At 40.0% G+C, this 27,963-nt stretch overlaps 1 protein-coding gene across 1 annotated transcript; it reads left to right on the top strand.

Annotated features, from left to right (window-relative positions):
* Positions 1-2,183: 2,183 nt before the first annotated feature.
* LOC131138811 (neuronal migration protein doublecortin-like) lies at positions 2,184-25,946 on the top strand. Its single transcript, XM_058088060.2, has 7 exons — positions 2,184-2,344; positions 5,222-5,646; positions 8,178-8,518; positions 18,622-18,724; positions 20,159-20,248; positions 23,770-23,867; positions 23,947-25,946. Exons 2-7 carry the CDS (start codon positions 5,283-5,285, stop codon positions 24,001-24,003), a joined length of 1,053 nt encoding a protein of 350 aa, XP_057944043.2. The 5' UTR covers positions 2,184-2,344; positions 5,222-5,282; the 3' UTR covers positions 24,004-25,946.
* Positions 25,947-27,963: the final 2,017 nt, after the last annotated feature.

Consider the following 27,963-nt stretch of genomic DNA (forward strand, 5'->3'; position numbering starts at 1 on the left):
TAGTTTATCATGAAATGCATTGTGTGGTAAATAGTTGTTACGACAAAAGAAATCCTTCCTGCTCTTTATTTAAAACAATAGTTTTATAGTAGAGGAAAAATCAGAGCTCCTCTGTGTCCTTCATGTTTACTCATAGCCAGAGGTACCGCTCGCTCGTGACAAAGCATCCAGCTGAGAGCGTAACATCCAGATCTGTTGTCAACCACCCTCAGCCCTCCTCCATCTTATATTGATACTATATGTGTTGGCTGCCCCTCCGTCACACTGAAGGCGGTCGGGCGGGGCAGCACTGAGGGCGATGATCACAATACATTACAGCTATGTGTGACATGCTAAGGAGAGACAACACAAAGCTGAGTTGGAAAGTGAAGCTGGGAAGAACAGGCGATGAAGAGGAGCTTAAAAATATCTTGGATAAGTCCATTATAAGAAGCTTGTTTGCAATCACTCCTGTAGTTGACTGGTAGCCTCAGTGTGACCGTTTCATGGGACTTATTAAACATATTTAAAGTATAAAATGTACAGGTACTTACCACTAATGAATGATAATCTAAGATGATCCATGAACAGATGAAACAGGAGTCACAGTGTGGCCTTAAACAGGTCGTCATGCTACATACTGTAATCATAGTCATACATTAATTAACTTGCCGTATATTAACTTGTGTTCCCCCTTGCTGCAAGTTTTGAGGTTGGATTTCCTGTGAAGAAGCTAGGTCATCTGTAGCCAAACAGACTTCTGCCGAACATCGGCTGCCGAACAACACTCTACAAAAAATACATGATCTTTGAATCATAAGGACATAACAATTCGATAAATTAACAATAAATTAACCAATGAGACCAAGTTGCAAATACAATGGAGCCTTGGCTAGCATCAACTAAATACATAAATTCATTTTTCCGATGAAAAAAAAATCAAAATCCAACTCCAACAATCCATTGGTTATTGGTTAATTGCTTGCAGACCTGACTCTGATAACTCAATTCCACAAAGTAGGATTCCATACTTAGAAATTGAATATTTTCACAGTTTGACCAAAGCAGAGTGCTTAGCGTGCAGGCCACACCCAAACCAAGTTTGATTCCACCTTCGGCCATCTCTGTGTGGAGTTTACATGTTCTCCCCGTGCATGTGTGGGTTTTCTCCGGGTACTCCGGTTTCCTCCCACATTCCAAAAACATGCTAGGTTAATTGGCGACTCCAAATTGTCCATAGGTATGAATGTGAGTGTGAATGGTTGTTTGTCTATATGTGCCCTGTGATTGGCTGGCCACCAGTCCAGAGTGTACCCCATCTCTCGCCCCGAAGACAGCTGGGATAGGCTCCAGCACCCCCGCGACCCTTGTGAGGATAAGTGGTAGAAAATGAATGAATGGTTTGACCATGGAAAACCTGTTTATGACCTCCTTAATACAGTGCTTAACATTACGAGAGCCCCCAGACACAAACTAACACCCCTATAGTCACATATACACTCATATTATCCTGTATAATTGACATAATAAGAGTAAATAAGCCATCTAAGACATATTTTGGACTTGTGTTGCCGTATATCTCTATATATGTGTTGAGTTGATGTCAAAACTTCAGATTTGTGTTTTACTTTGGCATGAGTTCCTGAAGCAACAGTAGCCTGTATTTTTATTAGGGATTAGTGTGCTGTTGGGAGATCAATAAAAGCCTGTTGTTCCGGCGATCAAGTCTGGCCTTTTTGTCCTACCCAGCTTTGCAATGACATTAATGACCCCTAGTGACCGTTGTAGAATACTACATTTCATTATCAGCGTCTTTGAATGCGTCTTCTGAATGTATTTTAGCTCATTTGTATGCTCAAAAATGTCAGCCCTAATAGCTGACCTTGTGTTCTTCTTCTTTCAGTCAGTTGATTCAAGATGCTATTAATCAGTAATCAATTCCAAACAGTCAATCAATTAAATATGTAATGTATATAATTAAATGAAAATAGTTGTTTTAAAGTTGTCCTATAGTCATAGAATGAGACACCATTACAGAATACATTAACCTCCTATTCTTAATTGTCTCAAATGTGTTTCATACGAGGTGTGAAGCTAATGACCCACTTTTTTCTGGCACCCATTTCATTGTCCAAAGTGGGCGTGTCCGGAGACGGACGGCTTTAGGACCCGGCGGCTGCCCCGGTGAGGCAGGCAGGCAGCGACTGGCAGACAAAGGGAGCAGAGAAGCGGCGTGGAGCTTTTCCTGCAGCAGCATCGACACGCACACACACACACACACGCACGCACGCTGTCTGACACACTCCCTGGCACACCCCCCCCCTGCACATACACGCTCTCTTCACTGGTGCAAGCAGCCACGCAGGTGAGTCCACTTTTGGGTGGGATTATCGGCGCACTTTGATTTGAAATTAGGCACCTGGAATCTGTTTGGAATAGTTTTTTAGACTTTAGAGGAGAAGATTTGACTTATTTTTAAGCGTGTGTGAGATTGAGTGGGTTATTAGACGTAGAAATGAAAGAAAAAAATTGGCGTCATCTGATGTCACGTGCTTTCCCTTCTTAGCAAGAAGTGTCATTAATTCTACTTTACCTTTTTGTATAACTTATTAATTGCGTTGAAACATACATACATTGTCGGCCAAAAATGAAGAATACAGGCTTTATTCCAATTTGGAGATCTTGTCAGTAAACCACTGGGATATATATTATGTTTATTATATTATCTTCAAATGAGATTTGAATGAATGAGTATTTTTTTTTCAACTGAGACTCACTTTTAGGACTTTTATGGAGGTGCTCCTCCAGGAAGCAATGCAGCATGGTAGTGATGTCACATTTAAATGCAGTAACCCTCAACCAGACAATGGACCATCCTTCCAGTTAATTTTCTGCAGGGGAAGGGTCACTTTTCTGTTGGCTCTGCCCATTTGAGCAGCAGATGGGCTTTGAAACCTGCTCTTTGTCAGCTGAGGAGCACCCCTGGTCCCACCCCTGTCAGCATGCCGCTCATAAAACCAAGCAGTCTTTATGTCACTCTGATCATCACTGCAAAGGGGGGTGGGAGGTGCGTCTTTGGTTAGGACACAGAATGAATCGATGTTTCAATGACGGATATGATTTATTATCTTGACTATAATATTCGGACCGTTTGAAACGATGCTCCTCCTTTTGCTGTCATGTATGAACCCGATGAACTCAAGCTAGTCAAGTCAGGTAACAAATGGAATGCTTTTTTTTTAAGCCAAAGGTTGCATTTACAGTAGATTTTGGTCAAAGCAAAAGTGAAAGACAGACCTCCAGGGGTGTCCAAGCCATGTAGTGAAACGTGTTAGGAAGTGGGGGCCATTTTGATACTTTTTTTTTTTTTTTTCAACCAGGCTAAAATCAAACCATACACGGTGGTCGAGTGGTTATCATGCAGGTCTCACAGCTAGGAGACCCGAGTTCAATTCCCCCCTCGGCCATCTCTGTGTGGAGTTTGCATGTTCTCCCCGTGCATGCGTGGGTTTTCTCCGGGTACTCCGGTTTCCTCCCACATTCCAAAAACATGCTAGGTTAATTGGCGACTCCAAATTGTCCATAGGTATGAATGTGAGTGTGAATGGTTGTTTGTCTATATGTGCCCTGTGATTGGCTAGGGTGTACTCTCGCTCGAAGACAGCTGGGATAGGCTCCTGCACCCCCGCGACCATTGTGAGGATAAACGGTAGAAAATGAATGAATGAAACCAAAACCAAGCCATTATGCCAAAGTATATTATTATTATGACAAAATAATATTGCATCCTATTGAAAATGTGATGTTTTACTGTACAAACCACAGTATGAGTTGCTGGCACCAGCATCATTCATGTAAGGAGTAATGCTTCTGTCTGCATAGTTCATTGGCTTTGGGTACGTTTATACAGTAAAGTCTTGTTATATCGATATCGGTTAAAACGAAGTACTGCTTATTACGATACTATTTTCATTTCCCGGCAAATTTCTAGTCTTTTATGATATAATTAGCTCTGTTAGTACGATATACGGTTATTATGATAATCCGGTTACTACGATGCCCTTTTCATCTCCCGCCAGCCAATTTGGTCTGCTTATATCGATACAAAAGCAGCTTAAATCAATCTTTGCTTAAGGATTTCAATACCAAAAAAGAACACGGCGAACGGCTGCTTCCAGTCAACTTTATTTTTCACACTTCCACCACCAGAGTGCAGCACACACAGCGGAAAACACCCGTCCCTCGCGCCTACCCCTCCGGGTGGCAACACCTTCCCTATCGATAGTTCCGGGGTGAATTATGTCCCGGTAACCGGTAATCACTACAGCGTAAGTTTATTTTTATTTACTGTAGTACAAAATTTATTGTAGTACAAAAGCATGCTAGATACGCAATCCATGAACTCATGCCATATCAAAGATCCGCTCACTTTTAATGCAGTTTGGCACAGGATCGGATATATGGATAGTCCGGTTATATCGGTATTTTTTCCGACTCCCGAGAATATCGATATAACGAGACTTTACTGTATCAGTCATTCCTACTTGAAAGTGTTTCAAGCATACTTGGACAAGGTAGCTTGATTTAATGTAACTGTTCAAGCCTGAAAGACACGTAGTAGATGGTCCTCCACACTCGGGACATCTCAAAACACAGCTTGGTTATTGTTTGATGGACAATCATTTGCATAAATCCTGAAGAGGCTAAGTGCTTTGAATCTCATTTAAATGCATGCCTCTCTCTTTGGGATGTCCTCTGATAGCACACACTGTCCACCACTACAAACTATTCATGTTGAGGGTTTCAACTTTTATTCAAAATGGTGGTCAAACACAGTAAAGCATCCAGCATTGGACGAGCAGCCATTTTGATAGACAAGAGGCGAGGTACAGGGGAACCTTGGTTTCTGGCATGGATTTGTTCCAAAGCATCAGACCAAAATTTAGACGTACAAAAGCAAATGTAAAACAATGTGAAATATAAATGAGTGGATGGAACTTATTGTTGATACGGACTTCTAGTACATCCTGGTGAGATTAGAATAAAATCTCTCTGATTCCGATATATTGCAGCCTTGAATATACTGTTGACCAATACCGACATCAGCACAGAATAATAGTCAGCAAAAGTAGGTATGAGAAATCGACCAATTTACTTCTTCATGTACCCGCTGGTTGGTTTAATCCATTTAATCTGCAGACTTCATGGGTTAATGGCAACATTGTGTCCCCCTATGTTGTAGACCTTGTGGACCTGTTCCTCCCTCGCCACTCATCTGTCACAAGCGTCACCACTCGGTCACCATGGAGCTAGATTTTGGGCATTTTGACGAGCGAGACAAGTCTGCTCGCACCCCGCGGGGCGGCCGCATGAACGGACTCCCCAGCCCGACCCACAGCGCCCACTGCAGCTTCTACCGCACACGCACACTGCAAGCCCTGTCCAATGAGAAGAAAGCCAAAAAGGTGCGCTTCTACCGTAACGGCGACCGCTACTTCAAGGGCATCGTGTACGCTGTGGCCAACGACCGATTTCGCACCTTCGATTCTCTGCTGGCCGACCTGACTCGCTCGCTGTCCGACCACATCAACCTGCCTCAGGGTGTCCGCTTTATCTTCACCATTGATGGCGCCAGCAGGGTCTCAGCCCTTGATGAACTTGAGGAGGGTAAGCTTTTAAAACATTTAATAAAATTCCAAAAGTCCCAAATGTCTTGAAATGTTGTGAAGTAGTCCAAAATAAGTTGCGATCCAATATTTGAAGCATTAAATGAAGCCACCTCTTGACAGGATAATCACATATTAATAATAACATAATCACATATTAGCCTGTCTGGGCAAAGAAGTATTTGCCTCAATTTGGCAATGATGAGGTTAAAAGGCTGCAAATGTAAATTCTTGGCTACTTTTAAATGGCATAGCTGTTTAAAACTTGCAGCTCTTGTTTTTCCCTTTTTGTTATTCTCTGTTTAAACAACCAGACTTGGTTAAATAAACTGTTTTGGTGGGTTTTACACAAGGCAAAGGCATTTGAGACTTGATACAATATATATGACACGGTCTCTGATCTTTTCAAGAATTTTAGAATGGGTATCTTTGCCTGGAACTTGAAGTTTTACTACTACTACTTGAAGGAATATTAAATAAAAATATTCATAATTTATAATTGTCACAATAATTAATTGTCATAGTTTTCAAAAAACTTTATTAACTTATTCATATAAATGATAATTTGGACATTCTAAATGCTACTTGCTCATGTTTTACATAATGTAATGAATGTCTTCAGTGGGAAGTGCAGCAGCTTGAGAAAAATAAAGAAAACCAAATTTTCCAACCTGTTTAGCCAAGGCCTGTTATGGCATAGGCAAAATGAATAGATTTGTAGTAGGGCTGGGCGATATGGACAAACTTGTATCCCGATATATTTAGGTGGAATATTGATACTACGCTATATTTCTATTTTTTTTCCATAAACTGAATTTAGACAAATGTCAAAGCCAAATATCTGTACAAAGTTTCATTAAACAATATAAGACAAAAATAACCACTGAAATAAAATGGTATATTTTCTTTTTTAAATAAATATAGAAAAAGTTATATACTGTTCAATCTTCAGTGCAATAGTGATGGACTCGCGGTAGTCTCTGCAGCCGGGTTAGCACCGTTAGCGCTTCCGTCTCACGTTCTCCATGGCGACAGACGGTAAACATAGTTGATGCCGTCTTTGAAAACCTTTATGCAGTCTTTTTCGCTGTTCACGCCCGCTATGCAGCCTCTCCACCTCCATATTTCCGCAGGGATATCCGTTCATTGGACGTAGCTGTTAGCAAGGGATGCTAACAGCTGCTAACCACTGATCCCGAGTGTCAACAATGGCACAAGTGGCAAGATACAAATGTAATAAGATGAACATCTATAGCTGCACACTTGCTTAAAGGGTCGGTATGGCAGAAAACAATAAGGAGGTAATAAATAAAGCACTATTAAACATTACAAATGCTGCAAGAGACACAGAGCTGTCATAACTAGCTAGCACTCGGGATGCGCCATTTTGAAACATGAGACCTCCCCATCAAATCCAGTCTATATCGATATGAACAATATGTTTGTTTTTGTTATTGTTAACAGAAATATCGATATGCAGAAAACTGCAAAAAATAGTCAAGAAAATCAGGTTTCAGGAAGTAGGGCGGTCCCTAAGTATAGTCTGGTATTCTAGTAGAGGCTCACGGGGCCACGCTTTGCTGTGCCCTGATGTAGAGCATTTTATTAATGTGAACAATAATGACAAATCATGTTGCCAGGTTGTGAATAACCTTGGTCATGACAGTATGTACGTATATGTGGTGTGTGGAGAGCACCGTTAAGAAGGGGGTTAGTAAAGGAGTATTTAACTTCTTGTGCGGTATAATTAATTGCTCAATTTCCTGAGCAGTATGTAATCCTGGTTTTTGTCTTTGCTGTAATCTCCCCACATTTGGACTAATTGTGGAGGCCCCTCCCCACTTTTTTTTATTTATTTTTTTTGTCCTGCTTTCTGTCACTCTTTCCCGGCTGCCTTTTGTTTCCGCCTTTTTTGTTTTTTTTCTTCGAAACTAGCTGTAGGAGAAGAATGATGGTGACTAACTGAAAATAGGAGATTATGTTGAGCTGTTTTGTCGAGCAGATTTCTGCATGGGAGTTGGATGGGTTGCATTGCAACATTTGGTAGACCTGCACAACTTAATGAGATAACATGTGAGAGGTTACATTGAACATGTTTATTGTAGATTGGCACTGCATATTGAGAAATATGTAATTATTACACACAGGCACAGCATGATACAGTACTAAAATAATATTGTTTAACGCTCAATTGTGCAGGTTTACGTAATGTTGTGGCTGTTAGTTTTGCCACATTGTGTGCAGAGATACTTTATATTTGTAACCTTTTTTTCCCCATGCAAAGCAATTCAAACATTAGCATTAGCAAGTGCAATGCACTTAATGAGAAATGTTCTACCCTGCCGTCCTGCTCTGGAAATTCTCTCAACCAAAATAAGGTTTGGAACCCCCTTTTTCCCTTTTTAGAAGTGTCAAATTAGATCTAAAGATTTAATCATCTCCAGTGTATGTGTGGGCGAGGACACCATTGGGACTCTCCGGTGTCCACAATGTGCTCACAACACACTAACCTAATATTGGCTTCCATCTCAGGGGAGAGCTACGTTTGCGCTTCAGAGAACCTCTTCAAGAAGGTCGACTACACAAAGAACGTCAACCCCAACTGGTCGGTGAATGTGAAGGCCTCGGCCAGCCAGAAGAACATTCAGTCGCTGGCCGCAAAAGCCGCCAGCGAGCCCCGAGAGAGCAAGGACTTTGTTCGACCCAAACTGGTGACAGTGATGCGCAGCGGTGTCAAACCACGCAAGGCCGTGCGCGTCCTGCTCAATAAGAAGACGGCGCACTCCTTTGAGCAGGTGCTCACCGACATCACGGAGGCCATTAAGCTGGAAAGCGGAGTGGTAAAAAGGATCTATACGCTGGACGGGAAGCAGGTATGTCATTGACGTGCCGACACGATTTTGGTATAATACACCCATTCACTGTTTTGTTCTTAAAGGGGAACTGCGCTTTTTGGGGAATTTTTCCCATCAATCACAATCTTTATGTGAAACATGAACACTTATTTCTTATAACACGAGAAAACGAGTTAATTTCAGCTAGCTTACAATACTGTCATTGTCCACTATGAAGCCCTCTTAAAAAAAACAACCCTCTAACAACGTTGTATGGTTTGATATCCATGATATACATGTAATAGTTGCAGTATCTTGCTGTATTTTGATTATTTAAAACACCACAAATGTCTTTTCTCTGCAAATTGATACACATACTTATGCTAGTTCTGTCAACAACAACAACATTTAAGATCTCCACTCCCATTGGGATGGCTGTATCTTCCAGCACAAGTGCTCCAGTCCTCAGGTAAAAAAAAAAAATGCTGACTTCAACCGAGTATCTTGTTAAGTCTTAGCAAAATGGAGAGCTAGGTATCCTCTTATCCGTCTGTGAATGATGCTGAGACTAGTGATTAGCAAAGCGTTGTTTCGGTAGTGTTTTGTTTTTTTTTTCCAAAATATGGCAAGATCATTATCAGTGTACTGTGTAATGTTAATGCATGATCACAGCATGGATATCAAACCATGCTACGTTGTTCGAGGACCTCCATAGTTGAAATAGGTTGTAAGCTAGCTCAAATTAACTCAATTTCTTGTGTTGGAATGCACAGAAAAGGGAAAGAAATGTGTTCATGTTTAATGTAAGGATTAGCAATGGTGGGGAAAAATTCCCCCAAAAGTTCAGTTCCCTTTTTAAACCTGATTGGACGTTAAAGGGAAACGTTAGAAAAATCACATTAGTTGAATACTTTGAATGAGGACACATTTTAGAAAAAAAGACACATTTTGGAGTCTGTGGACCAGAGACTATGTAGATAACGCTAGCTAGCTAGACAATAGAGCCAGGCAAAATGTATAAACGAATATTGTAAAATAGTCAAACATGAGCGATCACACACGCCGTCATCGATAGGCTTAGACCGTGACAAGTTGTCGTAAATTGACTATATAACTATTTTTCATTCTCACGCCAACTCAACAGAATACAGGACACATACTGCTATTTGGTCGCTCGCAGGATCTCATATTTTAGTCCTGCTTTTGTAGAGTGTGGAAGACAGAACTTCCCACGACTTTTTAGATCTTCTCAGTCAGAACTACCGGTGTCCTACATACACCAAAAGGCCACTAATGACCTGAACCACAAGGCAGGTGAACCCAGACTAACAACAATGAAAGATAATGGAGGTCATTGTACAAAGAGCTTGGACCTTCTGCGTCACGGTTCACAATGCTACTTTGTCCTCTACCGTACATAACTACTTTGATGGTCGTGACCAATGTAACCACTCTGTTGATGTATTTTTAATTTTACATGCTGTTCTTTGATCTTACCGGGTGGATGCACATGGGAGTGTTGGAATGACCACAAAGACTTCCCACAGCAAACACACTCCACTACAGTGGAAGGTTGAACACCATCAAGGAAGTCGTTCAGCCTCAAATTTGATTAAATCAAATTTTCCCATGGAATAATATAATAATCAAATAATCTCTTCCAACTGTCAAAACATTAAATGTAGCTGCAGAGTACAGTAATGTTTTAAGCATTCTTTTCATACGTGTGTAAAAGAAATAGGGCTGTTATATGATGATTTAAAAAAAAAAAAATCTGATTTATGTTTCAAAATTAATCATGATTAACTCATTCAATGCCAGACATTTTTCAAACGCTCGATACCGGCCATTAGATTAGACCAGGGGTGGGCAAACTTTTTGACTCGCGGGCCGCATTGATATGACAAAATTTACGGGGGGGGGGGGGCAGACTATATATTTTACACGTAACAGTCCACCTGGTATTATTGTATCTGTAAAATTGTCATGCAATCTGCTATTATTTATTATTTTATATTTATATTTAAATATTTTAAAAATAATAAAATATTATAATTACAATAAAATTAAAATAATTATTATTATATTATTATTATGTAAAATATGCAAATATAACAATATTATATATAATTAATATAATAATTAGCATTAATATAATAATTATAATAATCATAATAGTTCTAATAATAATCTAATAATAATAATAATTATTATTATTATTATGTGCTTGTGTCCCTTTTTTCAGGAGCACTTTGTAAACAACAGACCATGTCAAAAAACGAAATTGATAAAACCATCAAAAGGTTGGCTCAGGCCATGATGCCAGGTTGTATGTTGAGTTTAAATGAAATACTTTGGAAAGATTGGGCGGGCCGTATTCAAACACTTGGTGGGCCGGATGTGGCCCCCGGACCGTAGTTTGCCCACCCCTGGATGAGACTCATCTTTCATCAGGAAAAAAATGTTCTGCCTTTTTCCATTGTTTAGTAGAACATAGGTTGGTTTCAGTAAAATATCAGATACATTTCAGGCATAACGCTCATTTTGACATAAATTTTGCCAAAATCTCTAAGCGACACCACAACAAATATATGAAAATCAACCAAAACTTTTTTTATTTATAAATATAACGTGAACTATTTAGTTTTCACATTTGCAACTGAACTGTGTGTATGCACGCATTTTACGTGTGTTAAAATTCCCCTTTAATGCGTCACATCCTTCATGCAGAAATGCCATGTAATTCAGTGGGAAAGATGGCGGCCACGCTCTGTCACCTTGTGGCTGTTTTTTCCATTTTTTTTTTTTAAGTACACCAAATGTGCTCTCTTCTATTGTGGAGTTGCATCATCACCTCTGTTAATAGTGCCAAACTGAAAATTTAAATCATGCTAAAAGATAACAAAAACACAATAGTAGCAGAATATTTGAATCACACTCACCTGTTATGAGCATTGAAGGGTTGCATTCAAAGACACCATGTTATTTAAGTTCATGCTTTGAGTGTATTTTCTGGGATTTAAATACATTGTACTTCCTTAATGCTACGTTCACACCGACGCTGAATCGATGGCGAATTAAATCGGCGATCTGAGAATTGAGGCGATCTGTCACGAATTGCGTAAAGCGGGGAGAGCGTATTAAAGCTTATCAAAGTTTTGCTCAAAGCGTAAGAAAGTTTAACAGAGCTTGGTTCAAAGGATCAATGGATCTGCTGCATCTTTATGTATGCTCTGGATCAGAGGCGGGATGCAGTCGGGATCTCGAAATTTTCCATTGCGTATCAGAGCTTATCAGAGCATAAACATATCTGAGGAGATCGTGAGATTTTTTGAAAAATGACGCCGAATTCGTCGCCGATTCAAAGCGCGACATTCGGCGTCGGTGTGAACGTAGCATAAGCGTTACAAAGTGAGTTCTAAGAATATCCACTCTATTTTTCTCTTTAATACATTTTCTTTAGATTACACATGCTTGTACATATAATGAAGATGTTGTGATGTTCTGGGTGTCCATGAATTCACACCGTGGTCATCTAGTCAGAAAGAAACGTTATTACAATACTGCAGGAACTAGACTTGTTTGTTGGTTGGCGATACATACAGTGTATGGTGTTGGAATTGTACTGCTGTTGTGTTCAGGTCAGTAAGTTAGAAAAGAGCATCAGACTCTGTGGGGACTTTAATGACAAGGGTATATGTATGTATGTATATATATATATATATATATATATATATATACACACACACAGTAAAGTCTCGTTATATCGATATTCTCGGGAGTCGGAAAAAATACTGATATAACCGGACTATCCATATATCCAATCCTGCACCGAACTGCATTAAAAGTGGGCGGATCTTTGATATGGCATGTAATTTTCTCCTTGAGTTCATGGATTGCGTATCTAGCATGCTTTTGTACTACAATAAATTTTGTACTACAGTAAATAAAAATAAACTTACGCTGTAGTGATTACCGGATACCGGGACATAATTCACCCCGGAACTATCGATAGGGAAGGTGTTGCCACCCGGAGGGGTAGGCGCGAGGGACGGGTGTTTTCCGCTGTGTGTGCTGCACTCTGGTGGTGGAAGTGTGAAAAATAAAGTTGACTGGAAGCAGCCGTTCGCCGTGTTCTTTTTTGGTATTGAAATCCTTAAGCAAAGATTGATTTAAGCTGCTTTTGTATCGATATAAGCAGAACAAATTGGCTGGCGGGAGATGAAAAGGGCATCGTAGTAACCGGATTATCATAATAACCGTGTATCGTACTAACGGAGCTAATTATATCATAAAAGACTAGAAATTTGCCGGGAAATGAAAATAGTATCGTAATAAGTAGTAATTCGTTTTAACCGATATCGATATAACGAGACTTTACTGTATATATATACCTATATATATATATATACACACACCTTCAAAGGCCTTTTGTCGCCCAAATGTTAGCCAAATCCTATCAAAATTCCATTGCATTGATCATCAAATTATCACCAGAAAGAAACATGAAATCACATGTGTTATGAACATGTTTCTTTGAGGCAACACATGCACTAATCTCCATCTTTCCAATACTATTCAAGACAGATGGTCCATCACGGCTTCTTTGGTTGTGCTCCCTCTCTCTTTCTGCGTAAGATGGTGGCTTGCCGTGGGGGAGTGGGTGTAACGGTCTAATGATAGATGGAGGAATTTGATTTGAATGTATTCTCCCAGGGGTGCCCTGTGTGAGCCCCCAGGTGTTGGATTGTAACGGAGCAGATGTGCATGATTGCGTTCATGTTTTAAGATTGGTTATAAGAGGATGTTGAACTACTGTATGTTACATACTAAGATGTGTGCTCATCATTGGAGGGATGAATACCGACTTGCTCATTTTAATGCAGAGCTTGCACAATTTCTCCTTTTTGTGTGCGGCGGTAGATTGTAGCAGCGGTGTGTTTGAGGTGGTCTGGTAGAGAAGCGTTATTGATGCAGAGCCTGCCCCTCCCTGACTCTGTGCCGATCGTCCTTCTCCTCCTACCATTGCATAGCGATAGCTGCTAGGTCTGGTTGCTAGGAGACCACATCCCAGGCACAAAGAGAGCCCAGCTGGGTACCACATCCTGTGTAGTGGGTGTGAAAGTTTATAATCGATGCTGAATTTTGGCTTTAAAAAAAAACCAAATCTATTTTTAACGTGCATTCCATCATTGGGTGTGAGCTCAGGTTTAAAGGATGACCGCTTTGCATCGGACACAAGGTTATAGTTTTGATATTTAATTGACTTCTCCTTTTCCTTAATGCCTCACAGACGTGAAAGACACCCTGTCGTCCTCACTTGGAGGAAATTACTCCCATTTTCCCCTCAAACACTGCTGCTTTTCACTTCATTCAGACGGGTGGGGCCGATGGATTCAGGAGTAATTTTCCACCATTAGAGCCAATTGCGATCAATTGTTTTGTTTTTTTGAACTTGTAAGGGGTAATTATTCCCCATTGCCTTAAGCATATATGTTTATTTGCTTTTAACAAATACACCAAGATCCAATTCCCTGCAGACCTTTTGCATTAAATCATCTTTGTCTGCTTTGCGTCGAATGCATTGTAGAAAGGCTCTAATTCCAAGTCCCATTCAAGGTGCCATTTCCTCAGCAGCATTTTATGTCCATCAATGTGACCCTGCTTTGAATACCAAACCTTTTTCTTCCGCAAATGATTTTACATAAGAGCTGGTGTGGAGGCGTGAGGGCAGCATCTCACCAGGCGGAAGGTCACTCTTTATTTCAAGAGAACAAAAGACTTCCATTTGCTTTAAAGTTAATTCTAAGAATAGGATGGGTACATGTTTTTATGTTTTATTGACTAAATTCATCTGGCTAAGGGGAGAGTACGGGGGGGGGAGTCTGCCTTTGCAGTCTGCTTTGCTCTTGGCCACGCTGCAGAAGCTGTTGTCATGGCGATAAGCTCCGCCAGGATGAATTCAGCTTGTGACAAAAGGTGCAATACGCTGAGTGTGTCTTTTTTTTTTTCTTTGCAGTGGCTCTTACCTGCAACCTTTGCTGATTTCATTCTATCACATAAACCTAGAAGTAACCCCCCCCCCCCACACACACACAGTTGAGAGTGGTTTTATATAGGGCGTGGTCCTCGTGTATCCTGACAGCAGTCGTTATGGCATCAACTGGTGAATGTGACCTAAGGGGAAACAGGGGGGGAAGCACAATTTAATGATGATCTGGCCAACATCCGTCAGCCCTGCTTCCTAGATGTTAGGGAGGGGAGGGGCTGAAAAGATGAGACACCAGCTGGCCCCCCATGACTGTGCAGATAAATCGCTGCCTGACTCACTCATCTGCTGCTTCAAATGGGCGCTGATGGTTAAATTGCTGATGCTGCGTCGCAGGTATTAAGGATTAAGGATAATTTCATTTTAAAACACTTTATTTCCTCAACCTTGCAGAGCAGTGTCAAGTTGTTTTATTAAAACACTTATTTTAAAACTTCATGCAATAGCCAAATATATAACAGCCAAATAGCCAATATATAACACATATCATACGCCCCCACCCACTCAGGATGTAGCGGTACTGCAAGTATGACATATATTAGTGGCTGACAACAAACTGGCAAGGACTTGGTGTGCACTCAGACGGGAGGCGGGGCTTGTGCACTAAGCCGAGAAGCCATGCTCATGGCGACCTCACCTTAGTTTTCCTTCCTGTATTTGTTCAGGAAATCTGCAAATTCAGCAATTTTTACTGAAAGGAAAACATAACTTTTTGTGGAATTTTGCCCGTCATCCATCCTTAGACATCTTTCTGTGTATTCTAAAGATATAAAAACAGCTAAAAACAGACACACCTGCCTTTTAAAACACTTTCAACAAGTTTATTGTTTTTATATACATCCTTCCTTCCTGGGTGCATGGATTTCACATCAGTGCGAAATCTAATCGGTTCGGTGGCAGCAGCTCCAATATGTACCTTTTGGTAATGGCCTGAGGCATTGTGGGCGTGGCGCTGACTCATAGTAGCTTGGTTAATATGAATGTTGCATTCTGTAAATGGGGCATTATTGGCGATTTAGGAGTTTTTCAGGCTTTATAGGCGGGAAATAAGTTGTTAGGCGCCTGTTTTTTTATATCTTTAGAGCGCACTGAAAAGAGAGGTGTGTTCATGTCTCGTATAAGGATTGTGGGTAATGGACGAAATAAAAAAAAGGGGCAGTTTTCTTGTACGCAAATATATTTATAATAAAGGTCAATGGACAAATGATGATGATCGATGGTTTTTGTAGGTTCTGCCTCCCCTGCCCCGCACATCGCTAATAAATATCCTGCAGATGATCTAATGGGCACAAACTGGAACTTGACAATATTCTATATAGCCTCACAGGGATGATGGGGAAACCTTTTTCTTCTTTTTTCACTTGCCTACAAATTGCCCCCCATTAGACAGTCTGCAAGCCACTGGTCAGTTGAGCTGAATAATTCAGTTGTAATATTTGGGAGGTCATGTGGTCCCGACAGCTGGTGAGGCAGAGATTAGGGGATGGGCTGCATGGCACAGAGTAAGGAGCGGATTCTGGTTGGAGTCTGTAAGGAGCCAGTAAAGACTCCCTCCTTCTCAGTCCATGTACATGCATTCATACTAATCTGAACACAGTTTAAAACAAACAAACAAAAAAGCTTGACGGTGACTGGCGTCATGTTCTCATATGTCCCTCGCCTCTGCGCTGTTGTCAGGTAAATCTGACCTTTTTCCACATGGAAAGAAGATACTTTCCAAGCTGGTTTCCCATGTCATGTTTCAAAGCGACTCTTGACATTTTGAGAGCAAGCAGAAATGTTTTCCATAACAATTGCAACAACTGTAGCCAGCTGCCAGACCTATGCACAGTGGATACATTATTTATACGATCATTTATATATAAGAAGAATGGTAAGAGCAGTCTGTACGGCAACTGGACAGATAATGTGCAGCTTACAGCTTATGATCTCTGGTGGCAAATGGGATTAGTCTGAGTGCTTTGCTTTAGAACGCTTCAATGTTGTCATGCAGATAAACACAAGTTATTTTAGGCTTTGTAGATGCTCTTTACCGAGTCACCTTATTCCTCCCGGAGTTACTTTTCTGTACTTTTGGAGTATTGACACACCCACAGGAAGTGAACTGGAGGACCTGCCGAGTCTTGTTCATCCCAAAAGGTGTTTTAATGGGTTTTAGGTCAGGGCTCTCGGGTTCCCACAAAGTTGCCTGCACAGAATTATCTAGTTTTAGTAAGATGACAAATTGATTTAATTACCAGGTGTGTTTTTAACATTTCATGATCAATATGTTCCCAAATATTATAATACATTGGTGCCTTGGTTAACATCCTTAAGGTCACACTCAAACCAAAACGGACTCTAACCAAAGCCAATTTTTGCATAGACACCCAACAATGTTAACGTAAAACACATTTTATAGATGATAGTTGTAATTACAAATGACTAGAGGGGGAGGGGAGGAGATTATGCTTGGAGGTCAACTGTTTTCTGCACTCTTGCCACCAAAAAAATCTATGCAGAGAGGTCCGTTAAAGGCTTAACAAGCACAGCTTTATATTAAAAAAAAAAAAAACGATGCCACAGACATGACTTATGAAAAGAAGTGAACATTTAACATAATTTTCCTTGGAGTGGACACCCTTGGACAAAAAAAACATAATTTCTAGCACAACCACATAACAGCAATTTGTATATGTATGAATGTGAACCTTGCCTCTCATCCAGAGTTAGCTGGGATAGACTCCGACAGGGCGTGAATGAGCTGGAAGGTGCTTGTCACTGGTCGTATCGCGTGTATGGTTTTACTGTATTGGTTTTGCTAATGGGTCAATGAATGGGGGGGGGACCATCAAGACACCATCTTTATCTCTCCAGCATATTCCTGCTGAGAGCTTAAGGTGGCAGCCTTTAGGATAACCACTTGATCTCTTTAATCAGCTCCGCTCTTAATGCTATTAAAACATTCCATCCTTCCTCATTCCTTCAGTCCCATTTCAGTCCATTTCCCTTCCAGTGGCTGCACTCTGGAGGGAAATGCTTGCTTCCATTTTATGGTAAAAGATCTGATGCTCTTCTTCTCAACACCTTACCCATTAAATTAGCCTAGCTAGCTAATTAACATATAATCCCTGGAGTCAAAGCACCAGCTAAGTGGATCATCCAGGCTTTTCTTCTGGTTGGTGGAAACATGATGTGGCCGTAGAGAGGTGGTTACAGCTGTTGGATGCCACGCCACTAAGTCACCACTACACACTTGTAACGTGTTGGCCAAGACAGCTGCTGGGGTGGGACCTTCCCAAAGTATCTGCAGCTCATAGTTTGGATGTGTGTCACCAAATGTGCCACGATGCAGCCCCCCCCCAATCCCCGAATGTGACACAAGATCATCCATCATGCCACATGTCCATGTTGTGGGTTTGTTGCGTCTACAACATGAAGTTCTACGGCGTTTAGTTCACACTTGTTGGTTCCAGTGGTGTTTTTATGAGGCCAGATGGTGGCTGAAGTAGGCTACATACCAGGAAAACTTCTTCTGGTGATTTTTTATTTTTATTAATTCCAATAGCAATGTATAGACAATAGACATTCACAGCTAATTTATGAGCATCTCATTAAAGGTTGAATTATTTTCCCTAATATGTAACACGTTTGCAGGGTGGGGTTCATACAGTCTAGCTTAGTTATCCACAGGAGACCAATCAACCAGAGGTTCGGGAATTGTTGGATGTTGAACATATCAATGGGAAGAATCAATCACACATTGGATGAGTGGTTAACATGTTGGCCACATGGTCAGAAGATTGGGAAGACCTGAGTTTGAATCTCTGCTTGGGCATATCTGTGTGGAGTTTGCATGGTTTTTCTCCGGGTAACTCCGATTTCCTCCCACATTCCAAAAACATGCTAGGTTAATTGGCGTGTGAATGGTCTTGCCTGAAGTCAGCTGGGATAGGCTCCAGCATACCCACGAAAATAGAAAATGGATGGGATGCAGTATAATCTTGGTTCAGAACAGATTATATGCAAATGTTATGTTTTATATGTCATCTTGTATTAGCATTGTTGTTCCCCTTTTGGTTCATTCGTGCTTCTTGTCTTTTGACCTTCACAGGTGACTTGCCTTCAAGATTTCTTTGGAGATGACGATGTCTTCATTGCATGTGGACCTGAAAAATTCCGCTATGCACAAGACGACTTCTCTCTGGATGAAAACGGTACTTTATTGTACTAATATATTTTTATTTCCTATTTTGTGTCCCCTCTACCGTAATTATCGGCTACGGAGCTCTTTGCTTGTTTAATGTAGGCAAAAGATGAGGTGTCAGAAGGAGGCCAATAAGGAGATAGACAGACAGAATGGAGTCTGTTATCTGCAGGCACCAGCGGGAATAAGAAACAAGGTAGAAGGAAAAAGCATTAATCTGTGCGGTGACAGGTTTAGGCCAGCTGATGTGTCGCTACTGATACTGCAGAGAAATGTTAAAGCAATCCTCTTAGTCTCTATAATCCTTTTTTCTTTTTGTTTTTCTAAGCAAACCACCTCCAAAAATCATTCTGTGCGTCTTTGTGGTAAATAGAAAGGTTAAGACGGAGGAAGGACATGCTAGGGTTCCTGTGAGACTGAAGGACAGTTATTACAGTAAAGTCTCGTTATATCGGTTATAACGAATTACTACTTACGATACTATTTTCATTTCCCGGCAAATTTCTAGTCTTTTGTGATGTAATTAGTTCCGTTAGTACGATACCCGGTTATTATGATAATCCGGTTACTACGATGCCCTTTTCATCTCCCGCCAGCCAATTTGGTCTGCTTATATCGATACAAAAGCAGCTTAAATCAATCTTTGCTTAAGGATTTCAATACCAAAAAAGAACACGGCGAACGGCTGCTTCCAGTCAACTTTATTTTTCACACTTCCACCACCAGAGCGCAGCACACACACCGATTCCCGCACTTCCTGGTTCACAGGTCATGCTCAACCCGCCCCACATAGCTGGCCAAACACATGCCTGTATAGAATCTATACACACAAGAGAAACCACGAACGCAGTTGGTTCTTCTGTTGCAGGCATGTGTTTGGCCAGCTATGTGGGGCGGGTTGAGCATGACATTGTTCTATACTATAGAACAATGTCGAGTGCATTATTGCCCACTTTTAATGCAGTTCGGCGCAGGATCGGATATATGGATAGTCCGGTTATATCAGTATTTTTTCCGACTCCCTAGAATATCGATATAACGAGACTTTACTGTATAATTAGCAGCTAGAGTTTTTGCTACAGAGTCAAAGTGACAATTTTCATTACTCATTCTTTATCTGCATGTTGCTAAACAAAAGCGTGATCAGCACTGGTCATGCTTCATGGTCCACACCATGAGGTTGCTAGGCAACCATCAATAAATAGTGTGCAGCCAGTAGCCCTGGGCAATATCATATTAATCACATTTTTAAACTCCCGTTTCAAAAATACACTGTCTTGGCTTCAATGTTGTGCATCACATGCAGTCAAGGTCATTTTCTTTTTATTTGACGTCTTTTGTTGCATTTTCTGCTTCTTCAGTGGAAAAAATGATTGCCTAGATTAGATTTTGCATCCAAACTGCCAATCAAGTCTTTGAAATATTTAGTCCTTTATCATTGCAGAGTGTCGAGTCATGAAGAGTCACAAAGTCCACCGTGGTTCAGTCAAGAGTCCTCTATCCTTCCAGCGCTGCAAGTCTCCTGCAGAATCAAGTAAGCTTTTTTTCTGAGTAGTAATCAAATGTACTTATGTTTTCATCTATTTATTTACAATATATCTATTTTGTATTTTTCTTAGCTTGTCTTTTTACTTTCAGTGACATTGTATGCATGGCCTAATATCTGATATATTATATATATCTGATATATATATATATATATATATATATATATATATATATATATATATATATATCATATATATGATATATCTGATATATTTCACTTCCTGTTCTCCCCTTGGGAATACGTTTATAGTAACACACACAAGCTCCAGTCTTATTTATGCATTCAATGGTTTATTTACTCTTACAGTGTTTATATATTGGGTAATGTGAGTGTACCGGTGGCTGTAGGGGTGTTAGATTATTTTGAATTCTCTAATGTTAAAAAAAAAAACACATTTAGGTCAGATAAGTTATCAATGCTTTATGAAAATATTTGATAAATAATTAGACACAAGATGAGACGATCCACGAGATTTGGGTGAACAAAGCAAATCTAGTCATTTCATTTGTATGACATCAACTCCACCCACTATGACGGCATGCGACTGTATGACTGCCAAAAGGGCTCACTCCGTTCATGCCATTGTTCTTGTAAAGCCACCAAGGTGCTGAAACCAATGCATGCATGATCAATCAATCATACCACACCTAGTGCCCACACATTGTTTTTTTATGTTTTAATCTCACCAGGTTTTGTGACACAAGATCCTACTTTGCAGAAATGAATGTATCATGGTCAGTTATAGAACCAATTGACTGCAAAAAAACCCTGTATTTATTCATTCTATATTATATGTATTTCATTTTCAAATGTAGAAACTGTTAAAATAAAACCGTGTCCTGATTGAAATGAAAACTAGGCCGTTTGTAGCCTGGGTGCTGAACTCTGTAGGAACGTGAGAGAAGATTGACACCATTAGCTCCTGCAGTCGTGCTGGAGGATTCAATGACATTCTAACATAATGTAGTGGTACTGTTCTGGAGTCGACATCCTTCTAATGGTAAAGTCATTCTGATAAATAAAACGCATATTTTTAGGAACTGACTACAATTAGTAGTAGTTTTTTCTAAAGGACGTTTGTCCCGATGTTAAAGGTACATGTCTGTTTTCCAAGGTTTAGGATGAACACACTGTTTTGGTATTTGTGCAATATTGCCCTGTAATGTATCGGTCCGTGAAATCGAGTCTCCAAACAAAGCAACCCTACACGTGCATTTTGTGAGTGTAATAACCCACCATGGGGCCAAGGAAAGTTGCAAGTCCCAGCATAAAGGTGAGAAACTTGAATTGAATTCCAACACAATACCTCCATGACGTTGTGCCAATGACAAGAATATGAGATATTACTAAAGTCATATTCCATAATTAAGAGTGTAAACAGCCTCTTGTTGTTTGACTGCAAGGTATTTAAACATTTGATAATATCCAGGAGGCAAGAGGAGATGACAGCTGGAAACTGTTGCAGTTTCAGGTGTTTGTTTCCTGGCATTTTTCCCAACATGCTGCTAATTCCATCTTCCCTTCTTTGCCGTCAAGCCACAAAGCAGGTGTACATGTTTGATCCCCTGCTGGGAGGATGACACATGCACAGAATAAATAGGGGTGTCGACGTGGGGGGTGGGTGACTTGATTGCTTTATTGATCAGAATTGAGTGGAAATGTCATGCAGATGGCTGGCCAGCTGTTTAGTATTACCAGTAGCTGTGCCTGTACAAATATCATTACTGCATAGATACTGTAGTTTTACACAGTAAAATGACTATAAAAATATTGGTTTGGCTGAGTGTGAGACAGTGTGTCAAATATCCCCCATTCTGGATTAAATTTTCCATGGAATATTAATGATTCCTAAGAAATCCGAGGCTAGACAGTGTCGGGTACTTTTGTGGGATTTTTTTTTCGACTGAATTGGAGCTGACAAACCGTAAGTGGTTTGAAGGAGGTCTTCTTCTTAATGACACACTTAGTGTGTATAACAGAGTGGTTAAATGACACGTGCATGCAGTATTAACACTGAAGCTTTGTCCAGGTTGTGTTTAAAAGACTGGAGTGGCCACCTGGCTCTTTTTAGCACGTGGATACACACAATGAGACTGAATCTTCTGCTGCTCCTTGGATGTAAACATGAACGTAAATCCTAGTGTGGTACAAAGATCGAACGAAGACCTCAATTGAACGGTTTCGTTTTCAGTGCTTTTTCTGCAGCAGGGCCTCTTTTGCAACAGTTGATTTTGGTTTTTGTAACCCACAATATGGAAAAAGGGATACAAAAAAGAAGGAAAAAAATCCATTCCGATGGATGATCAGATATGAAATTTTTTTTTTCAAACTGGGAATACTGTATTGGCCTGAATATACTCTAAACCAGGGGTGGGCAAACTACGGCCCGGGGGCCACATCCGGCACGCCAAGTGTTTGAATACGGCCCGCCCAATCTTTCCAAAGTATTTCATTTAAACTCAACATACAACCTGGCATCATGGCCTGAGCCAACCTTTTGATGGTTTTATCAATTTCGTTTTTTGACATGGTCTGTTGTTTACAAAGTGCTCCTGAAAAAAGGGACACAAGCACATAATAATAATAATAATAATTATTATTATTATTATTAGATTATTATAATATTATTAGAACTATTATGATTATTATAATTATTATATCAATGCTAATTATTATATTAATTATATATAATATTATTGTTATATTTGCACATTTTACATAATAATAATATAATAATTATTATTTTGATTTTATTGTAATTATTATAATATTTTATTATTTCTAAAATATTTAAATATAAATATAAAATAATAAATAATAATAGCAGATTGCATGACAATTTTACAGATACAATAATACCAGGTGGACTGTTACGTGTAAAATATATAGTCTGCCCCCCCCCCCCATAAATTTTGTCATATCAATGCGGCCCGCGAGTCAAAAAGTTTGCCCACCCCTGCTCTAAACTCTGAAAAAACACTGAAAAAGTGGGGTAATTTTTCCCCATACAAAACAATGGAAATCCAATTAATCTGTTCCAGACACCCAAATATGAACGATAAATACATTTTACACAGCATGATAGTTTTGCATGATCACGATTGTGTGTGTGTGACAGGAAGAAAAGCTCCGGTGCCACCAAATATTCAGGTCAATACACTAATAGGAACAGAAATCATGAAACCTTGAACTGTATGAAGTATTCCTTTGTTGATCTGCGTTATTTGGTTCCAGCCCTGAATGTGATGAGTGAACTTGCACATAGTAGGATTTCATTTCATTTCATTATCAATGGAATATTTAAAAAATCGTTTATGGTTGTTTTAAATACTGGTTTTAACATCCCTTGTTTATAGCGGTTAATTGGTTCCAGCGTCAAGCGCAATAGGTGAATTTCGGCGAAGTAGGATTCAATATTTTCATAAAGCGTTCATGTTCATGACTTTGTATAAATGTTCTGCCCCGCCTTTTATGTCTTTTTGCCGTCTTCCTCCTCTCCTCCTCAGCCAATGGGACAGGCTCCAGCAGCCAGATGTCCACCCCCATCTCCAAACACTCCCCCATCTCCACTCCCACCAGTCCTGGGCTCAACAACAAACAAAAGGTACCAACATACCCTCTAAACATCCTTTTATCGCCACAGTTTTGACCCTGAATGCATCATTTGAATTGATGTTTTGCAGGACCTTTACCTGCCCTTATCTCTGGATGACGACGATTCCATCGGGGAGTCCATGTAGACTCTTCTTCTGCAGCATGAAACCCTTTTCTGTTTTTTTTTTGTTTTTTTTTAAATGAAGACCTGTGCGCATCCAGTAAGAGCGCCACCTTATGGTCGAAGCAATGCACTGATGCCATTTGCTGGTTGTTTGTCGTTTTTCGAAAGTCAATTATCACCAAAATCATCACACAATGGCACAAGTGTTCAATAGATGGTTAAAAAAAAAGTCAGTTTTGCTGTTGGGTGCACTCTTTACACTAACTACACAATTGCAAGCAGCAAATGGGTGATTTTAGCAGACAAAAATCTGTCTCAACATTTGTACGACTTTGCATCCGTCATGTTTTTTTTTTTCCAGAGGAATCCTTCCCAACTTAGCTGTAAATACTGTGTATAGTTCTCACATTCTTCGCTTTTTCCGGTTGCCATTGTTGTGCTTCCATAACGTCGTCATAACAATCTTTCCAGCTGATTCCTCTCAGACTCCATACATACAGTAGCAGGCTATACATGGTAGTTACATCATATACCTTCAATGTTTTACATAAAGCAGTGCATGAGACATCATTTTAGGGCTTTAGGTGCATTTAAAAAAAAAAAGCTGATTTGAAGGACCTAATGGTGCATAAGACTGACCAAAGTTCAACTCTTAATTAGGCCAATCAGTACACAGCAGTGTTTTTGTCACATTTTTACAATTTAACACATCACAGATGAATAAATAAGAATAAATAATAAATTAAGGTTGCGATGCGTTGCCAGATTTATTGAAAAAGGACTTGACTTGCCTGGCTTTTAATATTGTATAAAGTTTTGTTTTTTTTTTTGTAAGGGGTCTTTATTTTTTATATACTTTTTTCAATGCTCCCTGTGCAGCTCTTATTAAAAATATTACAGTGGGAATGTTTTTTTTTTAATTTTATATATATTCTATAGTTTTCTCAGGTTTTACAGGCAACAAGCCTGAGCCTGTTTAATTGGATGAAACTGAAGCACAAGTGGCTGCAGGCACTTTGAATGTCAGCGCGTATACTGCAGTTACAATGAGTGACCACAAGTCGTGCTGCTTGTGTGGCATCTTTTCTTTTCAATGGCGCATCTATGCATTTAGATGGAAGGATAGCGAAGAAACGTCCTTGCAATTTGTCATGAAAAGTGCGTGTCCTTAATGGCTGCGTCGCCATTTCTCAACGGCTCGTGTTGTCATTGCAACGTTTGTCCAACAGAGGGCGCTGTCGCGCAAGTCTCCGTTTTCTGCAAGAGTTTCTGTATAGTCCCACACAGTTGGTTTCCCTGCCGCTTTGTTTCTTCAGCATATACAACAAAAACGCGTCTTGTGTGAACTGGCCACCACCATATTAGATGGCTACAGTGGTGCCTTTTTTTGACTACTATTTTTGTTTTAAAAATAAGAAATAAGGTATGTGCTTTTTTAACCACTTTGTAACGTGTTTTCTTAAACAAACCCTCCAAACACGCTTTGTTTTGTAGAGACACTTGATCACAGTGTAAATACCCTTCTTCCTGCCCCCTTTTTATATTCCACCTATGCCTTTTCCACCCCTTGAATAACTTCTTTTCTCCTTTGGGGATATACAATATTTTATTAGTGGAATTTTGCTATGTCACAGTGGCTTGTTTCAGTGCTCCATTCAATGTATTAACTGGTATCTTTTTTTGCAATTAAAACGGTTTTACTTCATCTGTGGTTTTGTTCATTTAAAGACGATAAGCACATCGATTCTTCTACGCTATATTAACAGTCTCGGTGGCATTGCAGAAAACTGTTCACATACACGCACTACAAAAAGTATTTTGCGTTTCAAATTGCGGTTTGTGCATATTGAGGTCAAAAGGCTATTTCATCACCATGGCAACAAGAAATCTGGGGTTGGAAATAACCACACACTATTCTGGATCACAGATTGGCCTAATTAGAGGCAACTATTAGGAGTACTGTTTTTTTTTTTAAAAAAGTATCCTCTCATTCTGTGTGGAAGTGGTAACTTTGGCTTCATTGTCCCCCCCCCCCCCCCTCTGAAACACTTTACGTTTGTGATGCTAGTAGTGGGCATCTGTTATGTCCTTGCAGTGATCCTGTAGCCTGCTCAATGTGATGTAAACAAAGAATTGAGTAGTTTATGTGACTATAGGGGTGTTATTTCATGTCTACAGGGCTCTAACAGTGCTCTGATAAAACCTGTATTTACAAAGTCAAATTTTCTAATTTGCTAACTACAAAAAATGTTTTAGTATTGAATTCTACTTCACAGAAATTCACTTATTGTGTCCGTATCTTGGACCAGTTAACGAAGAAAAGCAAGGTACGACTAGCCAAATTGTTCAATACATTATTTTTAGTACAAAATCACAATTTAAAAGATAGTTTTTTTTTAAAGTGTCTGGGTTTGGGTGGATCTCACGATTTCTGTAGCAGCTGTACCATGGCACCACCAGGGACTGCCAGATGAGGGCGTATAAATTGCAATGCTCGTCCTGCATTTGCAGAGAATACACGTCCGGGTGGATAATGGGCTCCTACGCACAGCGCGTGTTCTCCGTTTAAGGCAGGGGTCGGGAACCTTCTTGGCGAAGAGAGCCATGAAGGCCAGATATTTTAAAATGTGTATCTGTGAGAGCCATATACATTTTTTTTAAACATTGAATGCAATAAAATGTGTGCATTTTTATGTAAGACCAACAGTTTTAGATAATGGGCTCTAATTACGTAGACCAGGCACACTACCCCACGCCAATGGGGTGTGGCCAGCACACTTTCGTGAGCAGCGCAGTGTCTAATAATAAATCAAATACTTGTTGCCATTAATACAACTTCTGCTGCTGCATAGTTTTGCACCATACTCAGTATATTTCATTCTTTTGGCCATCTTCGTCAGAAGGCTTGGTTCTGCAGCTTTAGCTATTTGACTAAAGGAGGAAAGTTTATATTTACATGTTTTTTTGACATCTCAATGACCGAGGTAGACTACAGCATTACCCAGTAATAATCAAGTTTTGGTGTTTGACCTGGAAAATATCATCAGGAAAGATGGATATGGTCGGCCGTATTGCAGTAGAATATAGATGGACGAATTAAAATGCATAAGAAAGTTGTTGATTTTGAATATTATTTTTAACAGTCATTTCTGTGATGGTTTACTTTAAAATGTTAGCAAAAATAAATTTTTATTGTGGTAAGAAATGCTTGAGAGCCAGATACAGTCATCAAAAGAGCCCTACCTGGCTCCCGAGCCATAGGTTCCCTACCTCTGGTTTAAGGAGTGGCGGCTGTGGTAGCGTGACACTAGAGAGGCTATAATGGTAATCTGCTGCCATCTGCTGGTTGGAAGAAGTATACAAATCTATGCACGTGTGTGGTTTTGTTGTCCTTGCCGGGGGGGGGTCACGTCTCAATTTAACACTAAAAGATAAACACTTGAGTTCATCTAAAAACAGACTCCTAAATTGTCACTGTGCCCAAAGTCATTTAAGGGAAACAGAAGCTGTTATGAATCACTGTTCTGTGTTTAAACAATGTCCGTGTCTTCTTGGTGGCGGATGGAAGGAAGAATGTGTTTTCTCCATTAGCGTTACTGTATGCTTTGAAGGCGAAACTCATTTCCTTGAGAATAAAGAAGCATTGTACATACAAGTAACGTGAAAGGTCACCACCGGCTCATGCCCCAATGCCCCAGAGACGAATGGTTTTCATGTTTCACAAATATTGGCTGGACTGCCCTTATGTGTCACATATTTGACTGAATGGCCTGTTTCCCATCACATGTACAAACAGGACACTAATTGGGGAACATGTTTGCTCTTCTCTGACTTTTCTTTCAGAAATACCAGACGTGGAATTATGATTCTTATCACCGTGGGATGTTTTGCATTTTGATGATCCTCGGCCACTTCATTAGGTACACCTGCACCAATACCAGAGCTATAGGATTATTGTTCTTGCTGATTTGCAACAAACATT

This window comes from Doryrhamphus excisus, linkage group LG21 (assembly GCF_037039965.1).
Source record: "Doryrhamphus excisus strain RoL-2023G ecotype Guam linkage group LG21, RoL_Dexc_Guam_v1.1, whole genome shotgun sequence".
Classification (NCBI taxonomy): domain Eukaryota; kingdom Metazoa; phylum Chordata; class Actinopteri; order Syngnathiformes; family Syngnathidae; genus Doryrhamphus; species Doryrhamphus excisus.

Excerpts from the sequence above, each read along its gene's own strand:
- LOC131138811 (XM_058088060.2), top strand. The coding sequence starts at position 5,283 with ATGGAGCTAGATTTTGGGCATTTTGACGAGCGAGACAAGTCTGCTCGC. Across the intron at positions 5,647-8,177 it reads CCTTGATGAACTTGAGGAGG|GGGAGAGCTACGTTTGCGCT; the intron begins GTAAGCTTTTAA and ends CTTCCATCTCAG. Across the intron at positions 8,519-18,621 it reads ATACGCTGGACGGGAAGCAG|GTGACTTGCCTTCAAGATTT; the intron begins GTATGTCATTGA and ends TGACCTTCACAG.